A 20,311-nucleotide genomic window follows, 5' to 3' on the forward strand; every position below is an offset into this window, starting at 1 on the left:
AAATGGAGCAGAAACTGAAATCGATTATAGAATACATACACATCCCTGGCTTTTTTTTTTCTATGCCTAGGTACTTTTTAACCTAACCTTCACACACTCACACTCTGATGGATGCATCCAGGGCATCTCAGGGTTTGGCATCTTTAGAGATACTTCAACATCTAGATTGAAGGAGCCAGAGCTTGGACCACCCTCTTTCTTAACAGTAGACACCCACCCTCTTCCTCCTGAGCCACAACCGCCTTTAAAGGAACATAGAAGACAGGATATGCAGCATATTGCAAGTTTGGCACACGGCTCAAGCAGCATCGAGAGATTACTGACGACCTGTCTGTAAAAATAAAGAAAAGGCAGGAAATTAAAATGACAAAAATGAAAAATGCTAATAATAGAAAACAATAATGGGATGCTCCCAGCGCTCCCATTGAAACAGATTACCTTCCAGCTTAGTGACAGATCCGACACCAAGGCAATATACAAAGGGCTGAACATAATCATGCAGTATACAGAAGCATCACAGAAGACGTGGTGGACATGTAAGGAATAAAAAGAGTCTGCCGATTTATTCAAACATGGAACAAGACAGCTTTAATGGAGCACTGTAACAAAAAATAATTTCCCCCAGGGATCAATAAAGTATTCTGATTCTGATTCTGATTAATTTCTCATTAAGCCCACAGAGAAACACTTTTCCTGGGTGAAATCCCCAGTGATGGCACCATCATCTTAACGCTTCACACCTGTGCATCTTTATGCCAACAACCACACAACACATCTAAATCCACCTGGTTGTGTTCTTACAGTTAACTTGTGACAGTCCATGTGACAGCATTTGTATTGGTCGTGACGACAAATTTACTTGAAATCTGTTTTCAAATCTCTAGCGCATTTCTTAGTAGCGCAACTTGTTGCTGGTACGCTAGCTACCTCTCACAGTCCAAAGGTTTGCGGTTTAAGTTAAATGACAAATTGGCTGCATGTGTAAGCCTGAGAGTGTGGAGTCGTATGTCTTTGTGTTAGCCCAGCTACGGATCATAACCTGTACAGGATGTACACCAACCTTAGCCCTATGATAGGTGGGAATTACCATTGATAATTGTGAGTAGTTGAAAGTTGATTAAAACTGTGAACCAAAACATGTGGCTCAATATTTAAGGTCTGACTCTCATTATCCACTGGAGCACTAATTATGTGTCATTAAAAAAACTGCAACACTGAGCAAACACTGTCCCCAAAGACACAGTTGCCAAGGAAGCAGAAGAACACCATATCAAAGATGATCTGGGTAAATTTGGTTATCCCAGCTGAGCATTTGTCAAAGTAGAGAAGACACCTAAAGAAAGCTCCAGGCGATCCAAGACAGAAGAAAAAGGAAAAAAACTGCCTGAGTGAAAACCATATCTGTGATCCTGTGTCTGTCAGCTGGGTGTATTTTTAAAAGGCTCGATCTCTGTGGTTTATAAGCCCCAAAACATGCTACACCAGAAATTAGTCCACCCCAGGGCAAGCCGGCCGTTTATGTAATAAGCAAACAATCATCTTTGAATTGAAGAGTGGACCTAAGAGTACATCTTTGAACATCTAACTATGCTTTGATTGCAGCCATTCATCAATTCTCTTTGTATAGCGCACATGGCCAGTGATTAATGGCAATGACAACTTTGCATATCAGTGATCTTGAATCTGATCTCATGACTTATTGCTATGTAGGGGTGCTGGTGTTGATCATTAGGGAGCTATGCGTTTTTATAGGGTTGTGGAATCTGCTGTCAAGTGAGACTGAACTCGTGTCCAGATGAACTGAATGAAACTCCTAGGATTAGCTGTGATAGGCTCCAGCCCACGTAACTATATGTCCAATAAGGAGAGATCCTTAAAAGAAGCTGAAAGTTTATTGATATACAGACAATGCTATATGGCTATAAGCCTCTGATGGCCCATCACAGCAGAACACAATCGCAGCAGTGATCGGAATTAGGGAAGGATAATCAGAGTCTAGGCACCGGTGGGGAAGAAGATAAGATGGAGGCTTGGATGGCGCACTGAGTGACTTGTGTTTAGGCGGAGGTGGGTTGCGCCACAAGTGAGAATCAAAGATGAGCAGTATGATTTAAAGTATGCAGAGTGGAGGCTGATTGGCTTGAAGAACCAGGGCAGAAAGATGGCTGGGCTAGAGCGATAATGTCAGAATTGAGTTCTGCTGTGTAAATGGTCTGTATTTGTATAGTGCTTAACTAGTCCCTAAGGACCCCAAAGTGCTTTACACATTCAGTCATCCACCCATTCACACACTGGTGATGGCAAGCTACATTGTAGCCACATCCACCCTGGGGTGCACTGACAGAGGCAAGGCTGCCAGGCCCTCTGACCACCACCAGAAGGCAACGGGTGAAGTGTCTTGCCCAAGAACACAAAGACCAAGACTGTCCAAGCCGGCGCTCGAACTGGCAACCGTCCGATTACAAGGCAAACACCCAACTCTTGAGCCACGAGCCCTGTAGGTCTTTGATCCACTGCGTCCATAAGTGGTTTATCCTCTGCGTGGGCTGCCTTCAGATTGCCTGTTTGATGAAATACTATCCATCTCTACAGTGTATAGAAGTGGAAGTGATGTAAAGAACAGACTAGCAACCAAACACCCTAAAAAGCAGACAGATTAGTAAATACAAAACTTCCTTATTGCACTTAAGCATAAGCTTCATTTGGATAAATAGTTAAGAAAATCGATGGATTAATGATTATTTCTTCAAGGCTATATTCTACAGAGCCTGCAGTGTCAGAGAGAAAACCCCAACAATCTAATCCTCTTTGAGCGATTACTTGGCAACAGTGGGAAGGAAGAGCTCCCATTTAACAGGAAGAGCACTGAGATCAGGGAGGGGGATTAATTTTGGCATGAATCTTTGGGGGATGAAAGAGAGACCACAAAGGACAAACAAGGCAAACAGAAACTACCCAGTAGACAAAAAGTTAATGACATGGAATAAACCATCCTCAGGACTTTTAGAATCAGTATCATCATCCAGCCCTTGTGTATTCAGGCCAATAAAATTAGAGATAAGCCGAGATAATGATAAACAGTCTAAAAAATAAAGCTACAGATGAGGGTGGCAATAGAAAGTTGTGTGTGGCGTTTCTATCTCTTTAAGAACTGGATTGTGCTATTGAGCAGGGAAGGAGGGGGGTTGTGGCTGCATTGGAACAGTCCTCTCTAATGAGCAGATTTTCTGAGAGAGAGAGAGAGAGAGAGCTACAGAGATCCAGCCGTAGGAGGAGAAGAGATTGTAAGACCAAGGCAGCAGGCAGGCTGTGCGTCAGCCGGCACTCCATAGGGAAACATGGAGACGAGCAGGCGATGCTGAAGAGGACAGAGCGCACCTTAACAGGATCATATAGATGGATGGTATTTCATCAAACAGGCAATCTGAAGGCAGCCCACGCAGAGGATAAACCACTTATGGACGCAGTGGATTAAAGACCTACAGTCAGACTGAGAGAGAGAGGAAGACGGGGAATAGAAGAAGAGAAATTAATCAGTTCAGTTATTTATTTTCATTGTCTGTGTGTGCGCACTTTCTGTCAGAAGGAGTGTGTGTGCATATGTGTGTGTGCCTGCATATAGTGTATGCGTGCATAAGGCAGGAGACTGCATTGCTGCTCTCCGGCACCACAGGACAGACGAAACAGGCAGCCAAGCAGATTACATTCTGTGTTTTTCCCATTATTTCTGTCTCTCTCCCTCTCTCTATGCATGTGTGCGATCCCTGGCTGTGCAGCAAAGCGCAGTATATGTGTGTGTGTTAAAGCTGAGAATGAAGTCTGGTGTGAGCCACAGAGTCTCACTTTAAATATTTTTGTCTGATCGTCAACAACAGACTTGGAGAAAAAGAAAAATCTGAGGAGGAGAATCTTTTTTTTTTCTTTTTTTTTTTTTTTTCTTCTTTTGTCAAATATCATGTCACCGCTCCAGCTGAAGCCGCTGTGCTGATCAGGGTGGCGTCTATGCTGGAGGCTCGGAGGTTTGAAGGGCTGCCACCGGGAAACTTCTCGGCTCTACACCCCAGAGAGGTGGAGGCATCATCAGGTAGGAGGTGGCAGATTGAGTGGGCCTGAGCGGAAGGCAGGCGAGAGAGTAGGAGGAAGAGTTCTGCGTTTGTGTCGTAGACTGTGTAGGCAGGCCGATGGCAGGCCGGCGGAGCTGCCTCATGGATTAAACTTCTGCTGAGGGAGAATAATGGCAGCTCTGGCCCTACTCTCCTCCTCTCTCACCTGGAAAGGCCACAGAGAAGCTGGAAAGTGCTAGCCAAAGCTACAAAGAGCCCACGAAGAGGATGGAGTGAACAGCAACCTGCTACCTTTCCCCAACAGGCCGGGAGAGCCCTGACACAGCTGTGAGGGGCCACGTTTTTTTGTTTGTTTGTTTTTTTTTTTAAGTCCACCTCATTTCCAATTCTTCCACACCAAGCTAGTGGGAAACTGAAAGTGGCCTATCTTGATTTGTGTGGGAGTTCACTCCCTCCCACTCCCTCCTTCACCTCCTTACCCCTACCCTCACCAACCTCCAAACTCCGCTCCATGGATTGGTTCTAGCACCAACCTGTCCTTTTTCCTTCCTTCTTTTTTCTTTTCTTTTCTTTTTCTTTTTGTCGAGGCTTCAGGGGAATTGCCAAGACCTGTTTCATGCATGTCCACTGGCGGCAGGTTCAACTTTGACGATGGGGGGTCATACTGCGGAGGGTGGGAGGAGGGCAAGGCGCACGGTCACGGGATCTGCACTGGACCCAAAGGCCAGGGCGAGTACTGCGGCTCCTGGGCCCATGGGTTTGAACTGCTGGGTGTCTACACTTGGCCCAGCGGGAACACCTACCAGGGCACCTGGGCTCAGGGCAAGAGACACGGTGTGGGCGTTGAGAATAAAGGCCGCTGGGTGTACAAAGGCGAGTGGACGAATGGCTTTAAAGGACGCTATGGCGTGCGGGAGAGCACGGGGACAAGCGGGAAGTACGAAGGGACGTGGAACAACGGCCTGCAGGACGGATACGGAACAGAGACGTACTCGGATGGAGGTAAGAACTATAGGAGATACAGAAGGACAGATGCATTGTGGGTGTTTTGGGAGTTGGTTTGCGTGTGGCAGAAGGCACACCACTCAGTTCCTGTCAATGAGCGATATTTGACAACTGTCCTCTGTGAAAACAGCCTCTTACTGGTTGATGATTGACAGGCCGAGAGCAGATGCACAGTAGGAGGAACTTTTCTAAAGGTTTTCTAGGGTCATCCTTTCTTCTATCACGCCTTGTTAACACACACACATGCTCATGCTGAGGCAAGAGGTCGCGCCAGGACAGCTTTTGAAAATGTACTTGCTCTCATTTTCTGTCTCTGATTCCTCCTTTCTCTGTCTTTCTCCTCCTCTTCCTCGTGTCCTCCCAACCCTCAACTTTCAATTCAGCTGCTGAGGACACTCTGTGTATTTAGAGTCCTTCAATTCAGGCCACGCAGTCTTAAGGGATGAGTGAAAGGTTAGAGGGATGGAAGAGGACATCAGCTCCCAAGTAACAAGCCCCAAAAACATTGCTGAACAGAGGACAGACATTGCATTTGTGCACTTTTTCATAATTTCCTAGTTACCTAAAATTTGAACTAGTTTGTATAGGACAGAAGTTTTTAATCCATCTTGCACTTGACCTGGCTGCAGTATTTGCTTTTATAGGGAGGGATATTTTCTCTACTTGTATTAATGGGCTTGAATTGCTGGAGGAAAGTGCTATCAGAAAAGATAGATTGCTAATGCATGTTTTTCTGTTATACCAGATGCACCAAAACTACTCGTAAGTCTTATATTTTTGGTGTTTCTTTTCAGGAGATTAAGCAAGCTTTTAAAGGGTCTTATTTTCAGACGTTTGAAGGCTTAATTTTACCCCTGAAGCCAGAAAAAAGTCCCAAAAAAATACATGAAATCTTTCCCACTGTTCTTTTTTTTCCTGTTTCAGGACCACGGACAGTGAATAATGTTTATCCAGGAAAAGTAACAATCAGAAAGTAAATTAAAAGTTGGGAACCGGTTGGAGGTCAGTCTTGTGATTTCCAAATGGTGTGCAGTTACCACACAGCCTTGGTGGCAGCAGCGTTCCAGATTGAGAATTGCTGGTTAGCACAAAAATAAACCGACTGTTCATCAGTGTACACATTATTAGTATTCCAGTCCCGCTGGTACTTTCCCCCCTCCACTTTAAGCCATTACAGTAATTTCCCCTGCTTATTAAAACTGGCCCTACGCATCTACAGTCATGTTAGTCAGTCACATGCTGCAATAAATACGAAAGTCAGCATCCTGATATCTTTATGACAAGGGAAATGTAACGTTTATATTGTTTATCATTCTTTATTAGCATGTTAACATGCTATAATTTACTGATTAGCAATAAACCCAGTGGCATATGGCTTATCTCCCCCCAGTTTGACCAGAATAACTATATTAAAATACTTTTTAATTGGAATTTTGATCCAAGGAATAAAAACTATCATAGTAAATCTGTGGAGCCCATAAATACATTCACAGTTTGATGCTATTCCATCCAATAGGTGTCAAAATATTTAATTTTATGATGAAATAATAATCATAAGAGCCACTAGCATGACTACAAACACAGCCAATATCAGCACACTATTTGTGCCGAACACCCAAAAGCATCCATCAGTCTGCTAGGGACACCAGATGAAATGTTGGTCGCTTAAATGCATGAAATATGTCTGTGTTTGAAAAAGCAAAACATGTAATTATACATTTGATTCTTCTTCTTTCATTTGTAAAGTCTTCCAAATCTGCATCACAATTGCCTAGAAAATGAAATCAGTTGCATGTTGAGTCTCTTAGGTTGTGACTTAGTTCAGTCGCTGTGGGTGTGACTGCACATGCATACACTACATTGCATGCATGTGCAAAAACTGCACAGCCATGAAATCTGGTAGTATGTGTGTAAGTATGGAGCTGACAGTAGCATACGTGCCGCTAAAGCCTCGTTACATAACTCTACAACTACCAGGCCGCATTACACTGCTCTTCACGACACACAAACACACACAGTCCTGAGCAGCCCGATAAAATCCGCAGACCAGACTGGTTTTAGGGGTTGATTCGGTACAAAGGAGAATAATTCGGCTTGATAGATGACCAGACAGATGGACGGACTGACAGAGGGAGGCATAGATGATTCAACAGATGTACAGATTAATGGATGAATAGATCACTTATATGATGAACTGAAAACTGAGAGATGGCTCACTCGGTGGATAGATGATTATCGTGATTGTTATGAGAGATACTCTCTAATCAGGAGGCGAGTGAGATCATTAAAGAAAGAAAGAGAAAGACAAAAATGGGCCTTTCAGAGAGGGATATGTTGGAGCGTAACTGTATCATTTGAACCCACATACAGTAAATGCAGCAGAGATTGGCCTAGTTACGCGTGGTTATCTAGCTCCAACAGTACACAGTGTCCTTATTATAACAGCATGCATCTGTTCTTTTTATAGATCTGTGAGGTAATAAAACTAATATGTTTTAATAGAGGAAGTAACCATTGATGCTGGTGCAGAATTTAAGAAACAGAAAACAATAACCAGAAAAAGATAAATAGTTCAGTAACCAAAGAAGAAATGCGAACATGAATCTTGCCTTCCTGCGGCCGAATGTGTTCCTGACTTTACTTGTAATTATAAACCTGCATCAGCGCCTCCATAGTGTAGTGATGAACACATTTGCCTCACACACAAAAAAGATGCCCAGTTCAAAACTGGGAGGAAACAAAATCCCAGCCTCAGTGGGTAACACGCTAGTATGACTCCTAGGGTTCCTCCCAAGCCTGGATAAATGTGAACGTCAACTAAGAAGAAGCTGGTGGAGCCCAAAAGTTGTTTGCACCAAAAAACGATATTTTCTAGCTGTCCGGTCTGTGTGTAAAGAGAATGTGAGCTTTTCCTACTTGCGTTCTATCCTTTTCCTATTTTCTAATCTGTGCTAATGCAAACTTATATTGACATGTGTAAATTGCTTCTTCGAATGCAAATGCTGCATAAATAATGTGTAAAAATTAGAGATGGCACGATACCACTTTTTTATGTCCGATACCGATACCGATATCATAAATTTGGATATCTGCCGATACCGATATGAATCCGATATAGTGTTTTTTAATCAACAAAACTGTTTTTTAAATATCTTGCTGCATTTTGTATAAGTTCATACTCAAGTTTAAAACAACAACTACACTAAAGCTATTCTGTTATACCTGTATGCAAAAAAAAATATTTCATATTTCAGCAATACTGATCAATCTAATAAACTTAAACCTACACCATCCTCCCTATTCTGGTATTTTAAAGAGTACTTAGCATAAATATTAAGCAACCTAACTAATAGGGTTCCAACTCCCAGCAACAACAAAAATAAATAAATAAAAAATAGGGAACCACCCCTCACGCTCCACCTCATGATGCTTAATCGCCGTAATCAACCTTAATTTGATGCAGTGTGAAAAAAAATGCACAGAAATCAATTATTTTTCAAGAAATATTAAATAGATTCAACATCTTTCTTCAACAGAATTGCAGACTGCACAGATGGTACCTTCCCAAAGGAAAAAGTACTATAGCTTACTAGGGTATATATATTAGACTTAATAGTTACTATATACAGTAATTGACTTCTATTCATTTTGCATCAAATTAAAACTTTGGGTGTCAGATAATTATTTATTAAAAGCTAGACATTTTAAATGAGAATAAGAAAGAAAAGTATGTCTTTGTGCCCCCTTTTCCCTGTTAATGCCCTATCGGCCCCCCTGGCTAAACTTTGCTAGATCCGCCCCTGCACAGTTACCAGTCGTCAGCTACATAGAAAAAGATCCTGGAGTAGAAAGTAATATTAAATACATTCTAACAACAGCTGATCAAGCTTAAACGTGCTGCTGTTGTTCAGCCGCTGGTTTCCTCTTTCTGGTGCAAAGTGGGCCAAAAGCAAACCAGAGACGGACTCGCGACAGAAAAGCCGATCAGCTGATCGTTAAGCAGTTTCATGATTGAAGTAGCAGCAAGAAGAGGCAGTCGTTTGTTAAGCTTAACGCAGGAATGCTTTACAAACATTCAGAGATGGACTTACACACTTGCTTTACTTCTCTCGGGATAACTTTGTCGGAGATGAAATGCTGGGTTGCTAGCGAAGCTCCAAATGCTATCCAGACCACCGACAGGTCCCGCATGCCACAGCCACTCTATCACGTGATGCATACTGCTCCGAGTGCTAACGTTCTGAGGTGAGTTACGGCGTGTTGCAAGTTTTGTGAGATGCTTTCGTGATATTTAATGGATCGGATTAAATTTTTTATTTTTCTCCGATATCCGATCCAGTAATTTAGGTCAGTATCGGACCGATACCGATACGTAATATCGGATCGGTCCATCTCTAGTAAAAATTACTTGTTTTATCATCACTTTGGAAGAAGACATGCAGCACAGTTCAGTCCGTTTTTTTCCATTATCCAAGTTGTACAATCACTTGGATAAGTGACTGTACAACAGGTATTTTCTCGGCAAATGAAAGATACAGTAGAGGCTATTCAGAGAACATGAAAGCTATCAGAAAATAAAGTGCAGCTCAATATACAGACAGTATTCACAGAAGCAGCAAAGTTAATCTGTTCATCAGGTTTTTCTACTTTCATTCGAGCGGCAGTCGAAGGCTACATCCTGAACTGACATCACAGTGTCCATGTCATGAATAGGGAGAGTAGTCAAAAAACTTTTATTTTGAAAGTAAATCTCCAAGGAAATTACTAGCAATCACGATATATATAATCTGCTATGTATCAAATAAGGTTTATCCTTACACTTAACACTTATCCTGAGAACCCGGTGGTTGACGAGGCGTCACTGCTTTCAGGGCTGAGTGAAAGGGGCCTGAATGACTTGACCCTACACTGTCACAATTATTGTGACATGTCTAAAATATCGGACAAGTTAACGTCACATAGTTAGTTGTCATGTGACTGCAAAACTTTAATAAAGTCTAAAAAAGAACATGAATCTTATACAGTGTCAGAAAACCTGGGACTTGTCAGTCCTTTTTGCCCCTCAGCCATAAAAGGGTTATTGGTGTCACGTGGACACCCAAGTTTGTGAAGAAGATATAGGAGTTTAAAATTAATACCATAGCTGTTAATTTCCATGAAAAAAACACGAGCTTAAACTATGCCAGGTCTAACTGTTGTTGCTTATTAAGACAGCTTAAATGTGATTTTAAATGTTTAGCTTAAAGCTGAAATAATCATTTTCCTTCATTGGTTTTGTGATACGGTCCAGTGCAGAGCGCTTCACAGTAAAATCTGCCTTACAGACTCACAGCTCAGTCATCTCCAGAGCAATATGAGCCAGAAGCCACAGCATTCAAAGATGCTCTGCTGCCTACATACTTTTGAAACACGCTGTGCAATTTGAGTCAGCTACACTTCCCCTCCAACTCCACCTGATGCCAAATTTCTAGGAAACACTCCTCCTCCGTCTCTACCGCTGCTGTTTAGTTTTTCTCTTCGTTACTCTCCCACGTCTGCCAGCATCCCTCTCTCCTCTCCTCCCACCTCTCTCCTCCCTCCCTCAATTTGCTGCATTTCCACTGAGCCGCGCTGTACAGTAGGGTTTCCATAGCAATGCTCACTGACATGCAGCAGGTCACTGTGTCACGAGGGACTTGATGTTCCTCGCTGCTATTGGCCGCCCAGCCGGCTCTGCCGAGCCTGGATTGGCTGGTTTGGCCTTCCGGGCTAATGTTGTTTACTGAGAAGAAGAGCTAAGCTGACTGATTACCAACCACATAGAGAGAGAAGGAGAGAGGGAGTGGAGTAGAAAAATGAAAAGAGAGCAGTAGACGGATTCAGTAATCACTTTAGTGAGAGTTGAAGTCACAAAGAGAGATTACAGCTGTCACTGTGTACAACAATGCTAACTGCTAGAGATTACAGCAGTAGTGGTGAATATGCTATTGTCAGAGATGTACAAACTGACCTAAAAATTCCCCTTTCCAACTTATGTGAATATGAAATGTCAAAAAGACAAGAAAAAGCACTGAGAGCATTCATATCATGGCAGATGCTCAATCACATGAGGTGTGCGGCCGCTCACAAGTATCTCTGAACCTCCCTCATGTCCTCCAGCTGTTGGTAAATATGCTAAATCTGATTTATAATTGTTCTAAATTAACACACCCTGCTAGCCTGCTAAAAGCCGCTATCACTGCTGTAATTATTCTCGCTCTGGCCGTGTTATGTAAGCATAATAAATCTGCATAATAAATAATAAATCCACTTATCTTGTTTTAAACTCACCCTGCAACGGTAGGTGGGCCAAATGAGATCAAAAACCTGTTTCCTTTGGCTCGCTGATTAGTGAGACATGCATTTTACAGGAAAAATAACAAGTAGAGATGGACCGATCCGATATTACATATCGGTATCGGTCCGATACTGACCTAAATTACTGGATCGGATATCGGAGAAAAATAAAAAATTTAATCCGATCCATTAAATATCACGAAAGCATCTCACAAAACTTGCAACACGCTGTAACTCACCTCAGAACGTTAGCACTCGGAGCAGTATGCATCATGTGATAGAGTGGCTGTGGCATGCGGGACCTGTCGGTGGTCTGGATAGCATTTGGAGCTTCGCTAGCAACCCGGCATTTCATCTCCGACAAAGTTATCCCGAGAGAAGTAAAGCAAGTGTGTAAGTCCATCTCTGAATGTTTGTAAAGCATTCCTGCGTTAAGCTTAACAAACGACTGCCTCTTCTTGCTGCTACTTCAATCATGAAACTGCTTAACGATCAGCTGATCGGCTTTTCTGTCGCGAGTCCGTCTCTCTGGTTTGCTTTTGGCCCACTTTGCACCAGAAAGAGGAAACCAGCGGCTGAACAACAGCAGCACGTTTAAGCTTGATCAGCTGTTGTTAGAATGTATTTAATATTACTTTCTACTCCAGGATCTTTTTCTATGTAGCTGACGACTGGTAACTGTGCAGGGGCGGATCTAGCAAAGTTTAGCCAGGGGGGCCGATAGGGCATTAACAGGGAAAAGGGGGCACAAAGACATACTTTTCTTTCTTATTCTCATTTAAAATGTCTAGCTTTTAATAAATAATTATCTGACACCCAAAGTTTTAATTTGATGCAAAATGAATAGAAGTCCATTACTGTATATAGTAACTATTAAGTCTAATATATATACCCTAGTAAGCTATAGTACTTTTTCCTTTGGGAAGGTACCATCTGTGCAGTCTGCAATTCTGTTGAAGAAAGATGTTGAATCTATTTAATATTTCTTGAAAAATAATTGATTTCTGTGCATTTTTTTTCACACTGCATCAAATTAAGGTTGATTACGGCGATTAAGCATCATGAGGTGGAGCGTGAGGGGTGGTTCCCTATTTTTTATTTATTTATTTTTGTTGTTGCTGGGAGTTGGAACCCTATTAGTTAGGTTGCTTAATATTTATGCTAAGTACTCTTTAAAATACCAGAATAGGGAGGATGGTGTAGGTTTAAGTTTATTAGATTGATCAGTATTGCTGAAATATGAAATATTTTTTTTTGCATACAGGTATAACAGAATAGCTTTAGTGTAGTTGTTGTTTTAAACTTGAGTATGAACTTATACAAAATGCAGCAAGATATTTAAAAAACAGTTTTGTTGATTAAAAAACACTATATCGGATTCATATCGGTATCGGCAGATATCCAAATTTATGATATCGGTATCGGTATCGGACATAAAAAAGTGGTATCGTGCCATCTCTAATAACAAGCATGTGTAAAAGAATATATTTGAGAGAATATATTTTCAGTGTGTGTGGGAGGAATCACTTCGGTCAGAAGTGCCACTCTGCTTTCTTTCACCCAGTCGGCCATGTAGTTAGCTCATGCCCTATAGCAACTCATGTAACCAGCATATAATGGACTTATTACACAGAATTATCTTAGACATGGCCAAGATAATGCTCGAGGTCTCAGACAACCCTAACAGGCTTACAACCGTGAGCACGGCTGAAGTCTTCTGAGCGTTGTCTCAGTCCCCGTCAGCTTCAGGATTGCTGTTTGCAGGAAAACCTTCACTTCTCACCTCTGTGTGGAAGAGAGGAAGGGAAAAGCAATTCACAAACAGTTTGAACTCTTATTTGTGACTATGACAAGTCACAAGTAGGAATTGCATATTCAGACAGCCCTTTCCTCTCATTTGACTCAACTTAGTTTCATGTATTCTGTCCTTCTACTGTCTATTTTTATGATTAGTTTATTTTTAAGATTTTTTTGCTTTGTAAAATCTCATCAAAAAGAGAAATATTGAAATTTCCCAAATTCTGAGGCTTATCCTGTTGATTATTTTAGCCTTGAAAGAAAGTAAATTCAAAGGAAGTGTCATGCAAGTCAGGTGAATCCAGTATTTTACCTGCAATTCTTAGACTGTCCATTCGGATGAAGAAACATTTGAAACCAGCAGATGTTATGCATTTTGGTTTAAAACATTATAAGCAACGATTAAAGCTGTTTACAGATAAATAAATATTTCAATCATGTTATTTTGATGTCATTATCAAGGTAGGTTTGCTGTTAGCAAAGTTGCTGATGTTGGTTTGCTAGTGGTAGTTTTTAATAGCATTAGTTAACTTGTTAACTGAATGCTATTGAAAGTGATTGGCCATCTCCTTTCATTTCTGCCTTCAGCATTTCTAGCAGCTATAGATTGTTTTTGACATGCTCACCTTTATTTGTGTAAACTGTATTTCTGTAAAAGCAGGAAGTCCTCAAGATAAATTCCTGGGAGGTCTGCAATATGATAGAAGGTTATAAGTCAAATCAAAGCATGTTATTTTCAAAATAAAAGCCCTAAAGTTGTGAGATACCTTTCTTATTTATTTATTTTTCAGTTGTTCTTTTGCAGTGCACAGTATTGATATCCTTTGTTATTTTATTTCCTCTTTTTAGAGAGAACACCTAAAAAATCCAAACAAGGTCACTAGAGGGTTAGTGATGATGTATGCTTTGTCCCATGGGATTTTTAGAATGTTGAGTTTTGTTTCAAGATGTTGTGTGGCACCATTGTTGTTTCCTTTTATTTTTTACTTTCATATTCACACACTCTTTGATTAGTTCTGGGTACCAAAACTACTTGGTTAGATTAGAAAAAACATTATATAAGTCACAAAGCTCAATTGTCCATCTGGCAAAGCTGTTAAAAGGATTAATCCTGGCTCTACAATGGAACTAAAAAACATGTAGGTATCTCACCATTTTACAGCCTTTACTGTAATATTACTACATTTATGGCTGAGGCCAAATGTAAAGTTAGGTCCATAGGGTTTTTTCACAGGGAAACTTTGTTTGGTTTTGTTATTTTGTTGTAATTGTGGTCTTTTTTAATGTGGATTTTAAATAAAACAATCAAGTGAATGAATTACTGACTTTAATTTCTTTAATTTAATTTCAGCTCCTGGGCATAGTCCCTATTTCCAGAAGTTAAAAAAGTTAAAAAAGTAATTGGACAAACTAACACAATTAAAAATTATGTTATGCAAGTCTAGAAGTCACAGACGTCAGCAAATGCTGAATTTCTTCCATTGTGATGCCAGGCCTTTACTTGCTGCTTGTTCGTGGGTCTCTCCTTCCAGTTTTGTCTTCAGTAACTGTAAAGCGTGCTGTATTGGTTTGAGATTATGTGACTGTCTTGGCCATTGAGGAATATCCAATTTCTTTGTCTTGAGAAACTCTTGGGTTGCTGTAGCAGTATTCCTTGAGTCAGGAAGTCACCCTCAACCAACTGCTAAAAGCATTCAAATGTCTAATAGCAATATTAGACATTTGAATGCTTTTGCTAAAGGGCGACCCAAGTACTGCTAAACTGGATATGTTGACTGTGTTGGCAGTAACCTTATTACTAATAATCTGTATTAGTTATAGTTAGCTCCATACATCTTTGGGAAATATTAGCTTTTTTGTATTTTTAAATCCAACAAGATGTGATTATGATTAAGGGAATTAACTAAAGTATTACATTAACTAATCAGGAATTGTTTAGCAGAAACTAATGCCACTTTAAGTATAAAGATTGTTTTCAACGCTTGGATGAAAATATTTTGCTGTAGTGCCTGTTTGAAATTTAGAACTCATCAACAAATGCTGTGTTTCATCCCTTGAGATGCTCTACCAGGCATTTACTGCAGCCGGCTTCAGCGTCTGCTTGTTTGTCTGCATCCAGTTTTATCTCCAGTGTTGGCTTGAGAACAAGTGACTGTGAAAGATCTCATATCTTCGCCTTAGGAAACTCTCGGGTTGCTCTCGCGGTATACTTTGGGTCATTAATCATTTGCTCTGTGGAGCACTGTCTGATCAGTTTTGCAGTATTTGGCTGAATCTGAGCAGAGTATATAGCACAGTCACATCATCAATAAACACTGCTGACCCGCTTCCACTGGTAGCCATAGATGCCCATGCCATAACAATACTTACCCCCATATTTGACAGATAATATGATATGCACTGGATCGTGAGCTGTTGCTCTCCCTCTCCATATTTTTGTCTTTCTATTTTTTGAGTACAAGTTAATCTTGGTTGTGCAGCTATTTTAGATGTTTTCTGGTAATGTCTAATCTGGCCTTGCTGTTGAGTGTCACCAGTAATTTTCACCTTGTTGTAAACTCTCTATGTTTACATTCATGAAAGTGTGTACCTTGGAAAAGAGATGCCTGCCTCCTAAAACGTGTCCCTGACTTGGTTATCTGATTTGAAGTTGTTTTTCTTAAATCATTCTGTGCTGTCATTCTGATAGTCTTATATCTAACTGTAGCTATTAAAGAAAGGGATCTCACCATGTTTAGTTAAGGTTTGCAACGCGTCATTTCCAGGAAGTATTTATATTTGTACTAGAGATGGCACGATACCACTTTTTTATGTCCGATACCGATACCGATATCATAAATTTGGATATCTGCCGATACCGATATGAATCCGATATAGTGTTTTTTAATCAACAAAACTGTTTTTTAAATATCTTGCTGCATTTTGTATAAGTTCATACTCAAGTTTAAAACAACAACTACACTAAAGCTATTCTGTTATACCTGTATGCAAAAAAAAATATTTCATATTTCAGCAATACTGATCAATCTAATAAACTTAAACCTAAACCATCCTCCCTATTCTGGTATTTTAAAGAGTACTTAGCATAAATATTAAGCAACCTAACTAATAGGGTTCCAACTCCCAGCAACAACAAAAATAAATAAATAAAAAATAGGGAACCACCCCTCACGCTCCACCTCATGATGCTTAATCGCCGTAATCAACCTTAATTTGATGCAGTGTGAAAAAAAATGCACAGAAATCAATTATTTTTCAAGAAATATTAAATAGATTCAACGTCTTTCTTCAACAGAATTGCAGACAGCACAGATGGTACCTTCCCAAAGGAAAAAGTACTATAGCTTACTAGGGTATATATATTAGACTTAATAGTTACTATATACAGTAATGGACTTCTATTCATTTTGCATCAAATTAAAACTTTGGGTGTCAGATAATTATTTATTAAAAGCTAGACATTTTAAATGAGAATAAGAAAGAAAAGTATGTCTTTGTGCCCCCTTTTCCCTGTTAATGCCCTATCGGCCCCCCTGGCTAAACTTTGCTAGATCCGCCCCTGCACAGTTACCAGTCGTCAGCTACATAGAAAAAGATCCTGGAGTAGAAAGTAATATTAAATACATTCTAACAACAGCTGATCAAGCTTAAACGTGCTGCTGTTGTTCAGCCGCTGGTTTCCTCTTTCTGGTGCAAAGTGGGCCAAAAGCAAACCAGAGAGACGGACTCGCGACAGAAAAGCCGATCAGCTGATCGTTAAGCAGTTTCATGATTGAAGTAGCAGCAAGAAGAGGCAGTCGCTCCATATATCGTTTGTTAAGCTTAACGCAGGAATGCTTTACAAACATTCAGAGATGGACTTACACACTTGCTTTACTTCTCTCGGGATAACTTTGTCGGAGATTTGTACTGATTAATGGTTTTCAATACCTGCCATCTTCTTGTATGGACCAGTTGACAGGGAAAACTTAGGAGGAAAAACGAAAGAGAACATGAAATTACTATATTCTCATCCATCTGTTGATAGGTATTGTACTGTAATGCCAGGTCACCTTAATAGTACTGGCTGACAAATCCAAATGTCCAAATCCTAAGTTGCTGCTAGCAAGGTAAAAATTGACAGCGTCTTCTTTGGACACGTTTTTGAGCTGCCTTTCGTGATGAATACTTTAAATTGTACAGCAGAAAGCTGTCGTCCATTCTTGCTCGGTGGTCACACAGTATCTCGGTTAGTACAGGATCTATTCTCTGTGAAGCCCAGTGGAGCTGAATGATGACTAATTCCTTTATTCTGTGCAAGATGATCCTGTTAAGCACTTTGCCTGGTATGGATAGGATTGTAATCCCACGGTAGTTTGCACAGTTGATGAGGTCACCGATTTGCTGTATTGACGTAAAAGGAAAAGCATCTTCCCCGTGTTGCTGCCAGGTCATGATCCCTTTCCAGATTCCTTGTTTGAGTTATTTATGATCTTTGCTGCTTATCCCCTTCAGTATTTCATCTTCCACTGGTTTTCAGGAATCTTTTACTTGTCTGGTAAGAGCGCCGTCATGCTGCTAGTTTATTTATGAATGCCAGGCCACTGTGCTTTTCTTTTTCATGCTCTTTCTCATTGAGCCGTTGACATCATGCATTTTCTTCTTTACCATTTCTTTCTGAAAGTAAAGCGTGTTCTGTTGGTAAGAAAGATGCACATACGTATACGACATTGAAAACTTAGCACAGGATTGTGGAACTCCATTTGATTAAGGGTTGCACAAGAAAATGGGAAGTAATTTATACACATGCATTTATAAAAAAAAATATGTAGCCAATTTGATCCACATGAAGGTCTCAACAAATGAATAAATGCATCAAAAAAGCAAAGTGATCCTGAAGTCTTACAAAATCCCACCGACTGTTTCACAGCCCAGAACATCCAACTCAGTGACTGTGAAGCAAATCATGCAAGCCTGAAATGGGGAACAAAAGAACACCAGTTGACGAACATGGATGCAAACAATGAGAATGTTAAACAGACTAAATGTTTTATGGGGAACAAAGAAATCTGACTGACTGAGGTTAAGGACACATGACAGTATTTGTTTTTTGCCAAACCATTCATAGTTGGATAAACTATTATCACCAAAACACTGGTTACAAGATGACAGAAAATTGTAGGCATTTTTTCAATGTGCAGGTCATCAGAATGTCATCGCGTTATCGCGAGCCTTTTTTATGAAATTTCTGAGCAGATGAATAATCCTCAAATTGCAATCTGAAAGACTCAGACAGAAAAAAGGGGCCCAAGCAAAATCCCTTAAACGGATAATAGTCCCACACAGCGATTTAGGCAGGAAGAGGTTTAGCTTTGAACAGACTTTCCTTGCTTTCAGTGTTCAGTGATTTGACCAGTTTAGTGGGTTTGTCTGCATGCCTGCACAGCCTGACTTTACTGCCCTTTTTCTTGGCTTGTTGCCTGTCGGTTTTCTTGTCTACCTGTCTTTAGTTACCATCTGTCTTTCCTTCTGTTTGTGTAGTTGCTGTTTTTCTCCCCCAGCCGATGTGTCCGTGCACCGTCCTCAGGGCTCTCTCTCCCTTTGCCTCTCTTCAGTAGTTTTTCTCACTACAGACTGCTCCACTGTATAGCATAATAATAAGAAGAATAAGAATAATATAATCAAAAATTATTAAGGAGGATTGATGCATAAGATTTAATTCTCCCTGTTAAACTAAAACATTTTTTTTAGTGAAAAACGCCCATAAAAAACAAGTTTTCAGTAACTTGTTGTTTATCTTTTTTTTCCTAGGGTCATTACTATTATGTGCCTTCTATAAAGCCAAAACAACAACCCATCTGCAGGCTTTAGCTTATGTAACGGGAGAAGTTTTATGTTTGCAGTGAGGATTAATGGTGCTGACTAAATCATGAAACTCTAAATATCTGTCTTGGAAGTCTGCCCCGCACTGTTGTTGATGCGTTACTAACTGCGTAGATGGAGTTTGCCCGAGAAGCACTTGGGATGGTGTAGTGTTATATGAACAGCAACTGCCTGGGCTGGAAGCATCATGATCCTCCTTCATGATATATAAGCTATAAGGGGTTGAACCGTTACAGTACTGACCCATGTAAGTTTCATTAAAGCTTATACGTATGCATTATTAGGGGAATAGCCAGCACAGGGGGCTGTTAGCCACTGTCTGCTAGACTTCAGCTAGTTTGAATAAAACTTCAGTCACACAGATCTAGAGACATGTTGGAGACCACTTGGCAAACTCCATGGTTGTCTGTAGTTTCGAAGATGCCAATGTGTCTGAAAACACTCTCCAGTTCATTATCCAAGTTGTAGTGAAACTTGAAAAAGTGCATCGCGAGTGGAGAAAGATCACCTTCAATGTAAAACATCCTGATTTTATCATGTTTACTTTATTTCACCTGTTCTGTTCAGGTATAGCAACTCAGGATTGTAGCTCTCACAAACTCTCTCAGTTTGTCTCTGAAAGATTTAAATCCATACTCAATATCTTAGAAAACAATCCACCTCGTCAAATAGCCGTTTCCAGCCTCTCCCACACTGTAGCCAAACTGAGGGAAAGCTCGTTGCTGTGCACAGAGGATTCTTTACCTAACTTGGAGGACCACTGCTGAGCAGGACCTCAAATCTTGTATGGTCAGACATATTGAGTTATCTTGTGAAGATGTTTGATGAGAGGGTTTCAAGTGCTATGGAAGGCCTAAATATATTGAAAAAACTTTTCATGTATGACATATCGGGTCTATTACCAGAGTCAGACTTGTCATTTTCTTTTCTTAAGTGGTAAAAATGTGGTGCACGCTGTCATGTCCTGTAGCTTGACAGCTTCATGTGATCCTTAACCTACTGACTAGTGCAGTCTAAGGGATCTGCTGGAGGGGAGAGGTTTGCACTCATGCGTCCCCCTTCTGTTTGGCTTGCTACAGCCTCATAGATGTTGACTTCAGCGAGGGCTGCCTCTGCATCACATTGCTGATGAAGCGCTTCTAACGTGTTTCTTCCTTGCTTAGCTCTCATTTCCATTCATTTCCTTCTGAGTGAATTCTGCTCTTGTTTTTGCAGTTTCTGCCTTTATGCAACCACTGACTGCAGCCAGCTTGCTGATGGCTTACTGG

The 20,311-nt window shown here is 40.6% G+C and overlaps 1 protein-coding gene across 2 annotated transcripts in view; it reads left to right on the plus strand.

The window, feature by feature from the left end:
- The window catches only part of jph3b (junctophilin 3b), a 65,983-nt gene that overhangs the window by 2,487 nt on the left and 43,185 nt on the right, over nt 1–20,311 (plus strand). The window contains exon 1 of one of the 2 annotated variants that reach the window (XM_086301686.1): nt 2,460–5,066. The exons of the other annotated variant lie outside the window; for it this stretch is intronic. Coding sequence (XP_086157812.1) covers nt 4,685–5,066 — 382 coding nt within the window. The 5' untranslated portion in view covers nt 2,460–4,684. Of the gene's footprint in view, nt 1–2,459; nt 5,067–20,311 lie in introns of those variants that run through there. 2 annotated transcript variants of the gene reach the window in all.

This window comes from Aulonocara sp. 'chitande type north' Nkhata Bay, linkage group LG7, assembly GCF_057382095.1.
Source record: "Aulonocara sp. 'chitande type north' Nkhata Bay isolate Kocher_YH1m ecotype deep benthic linkage group LG7, A_spYH_male_GT1.1, whole genome shotgun sequence".
Lineage (NCBI taxonomy): Eukaryota > Metazoa > Chordata > Actinopteri > Cichliformes > Cichlidae > Aulonocara > Aulonocara sp. 'chitande type north' Nkhata Bay.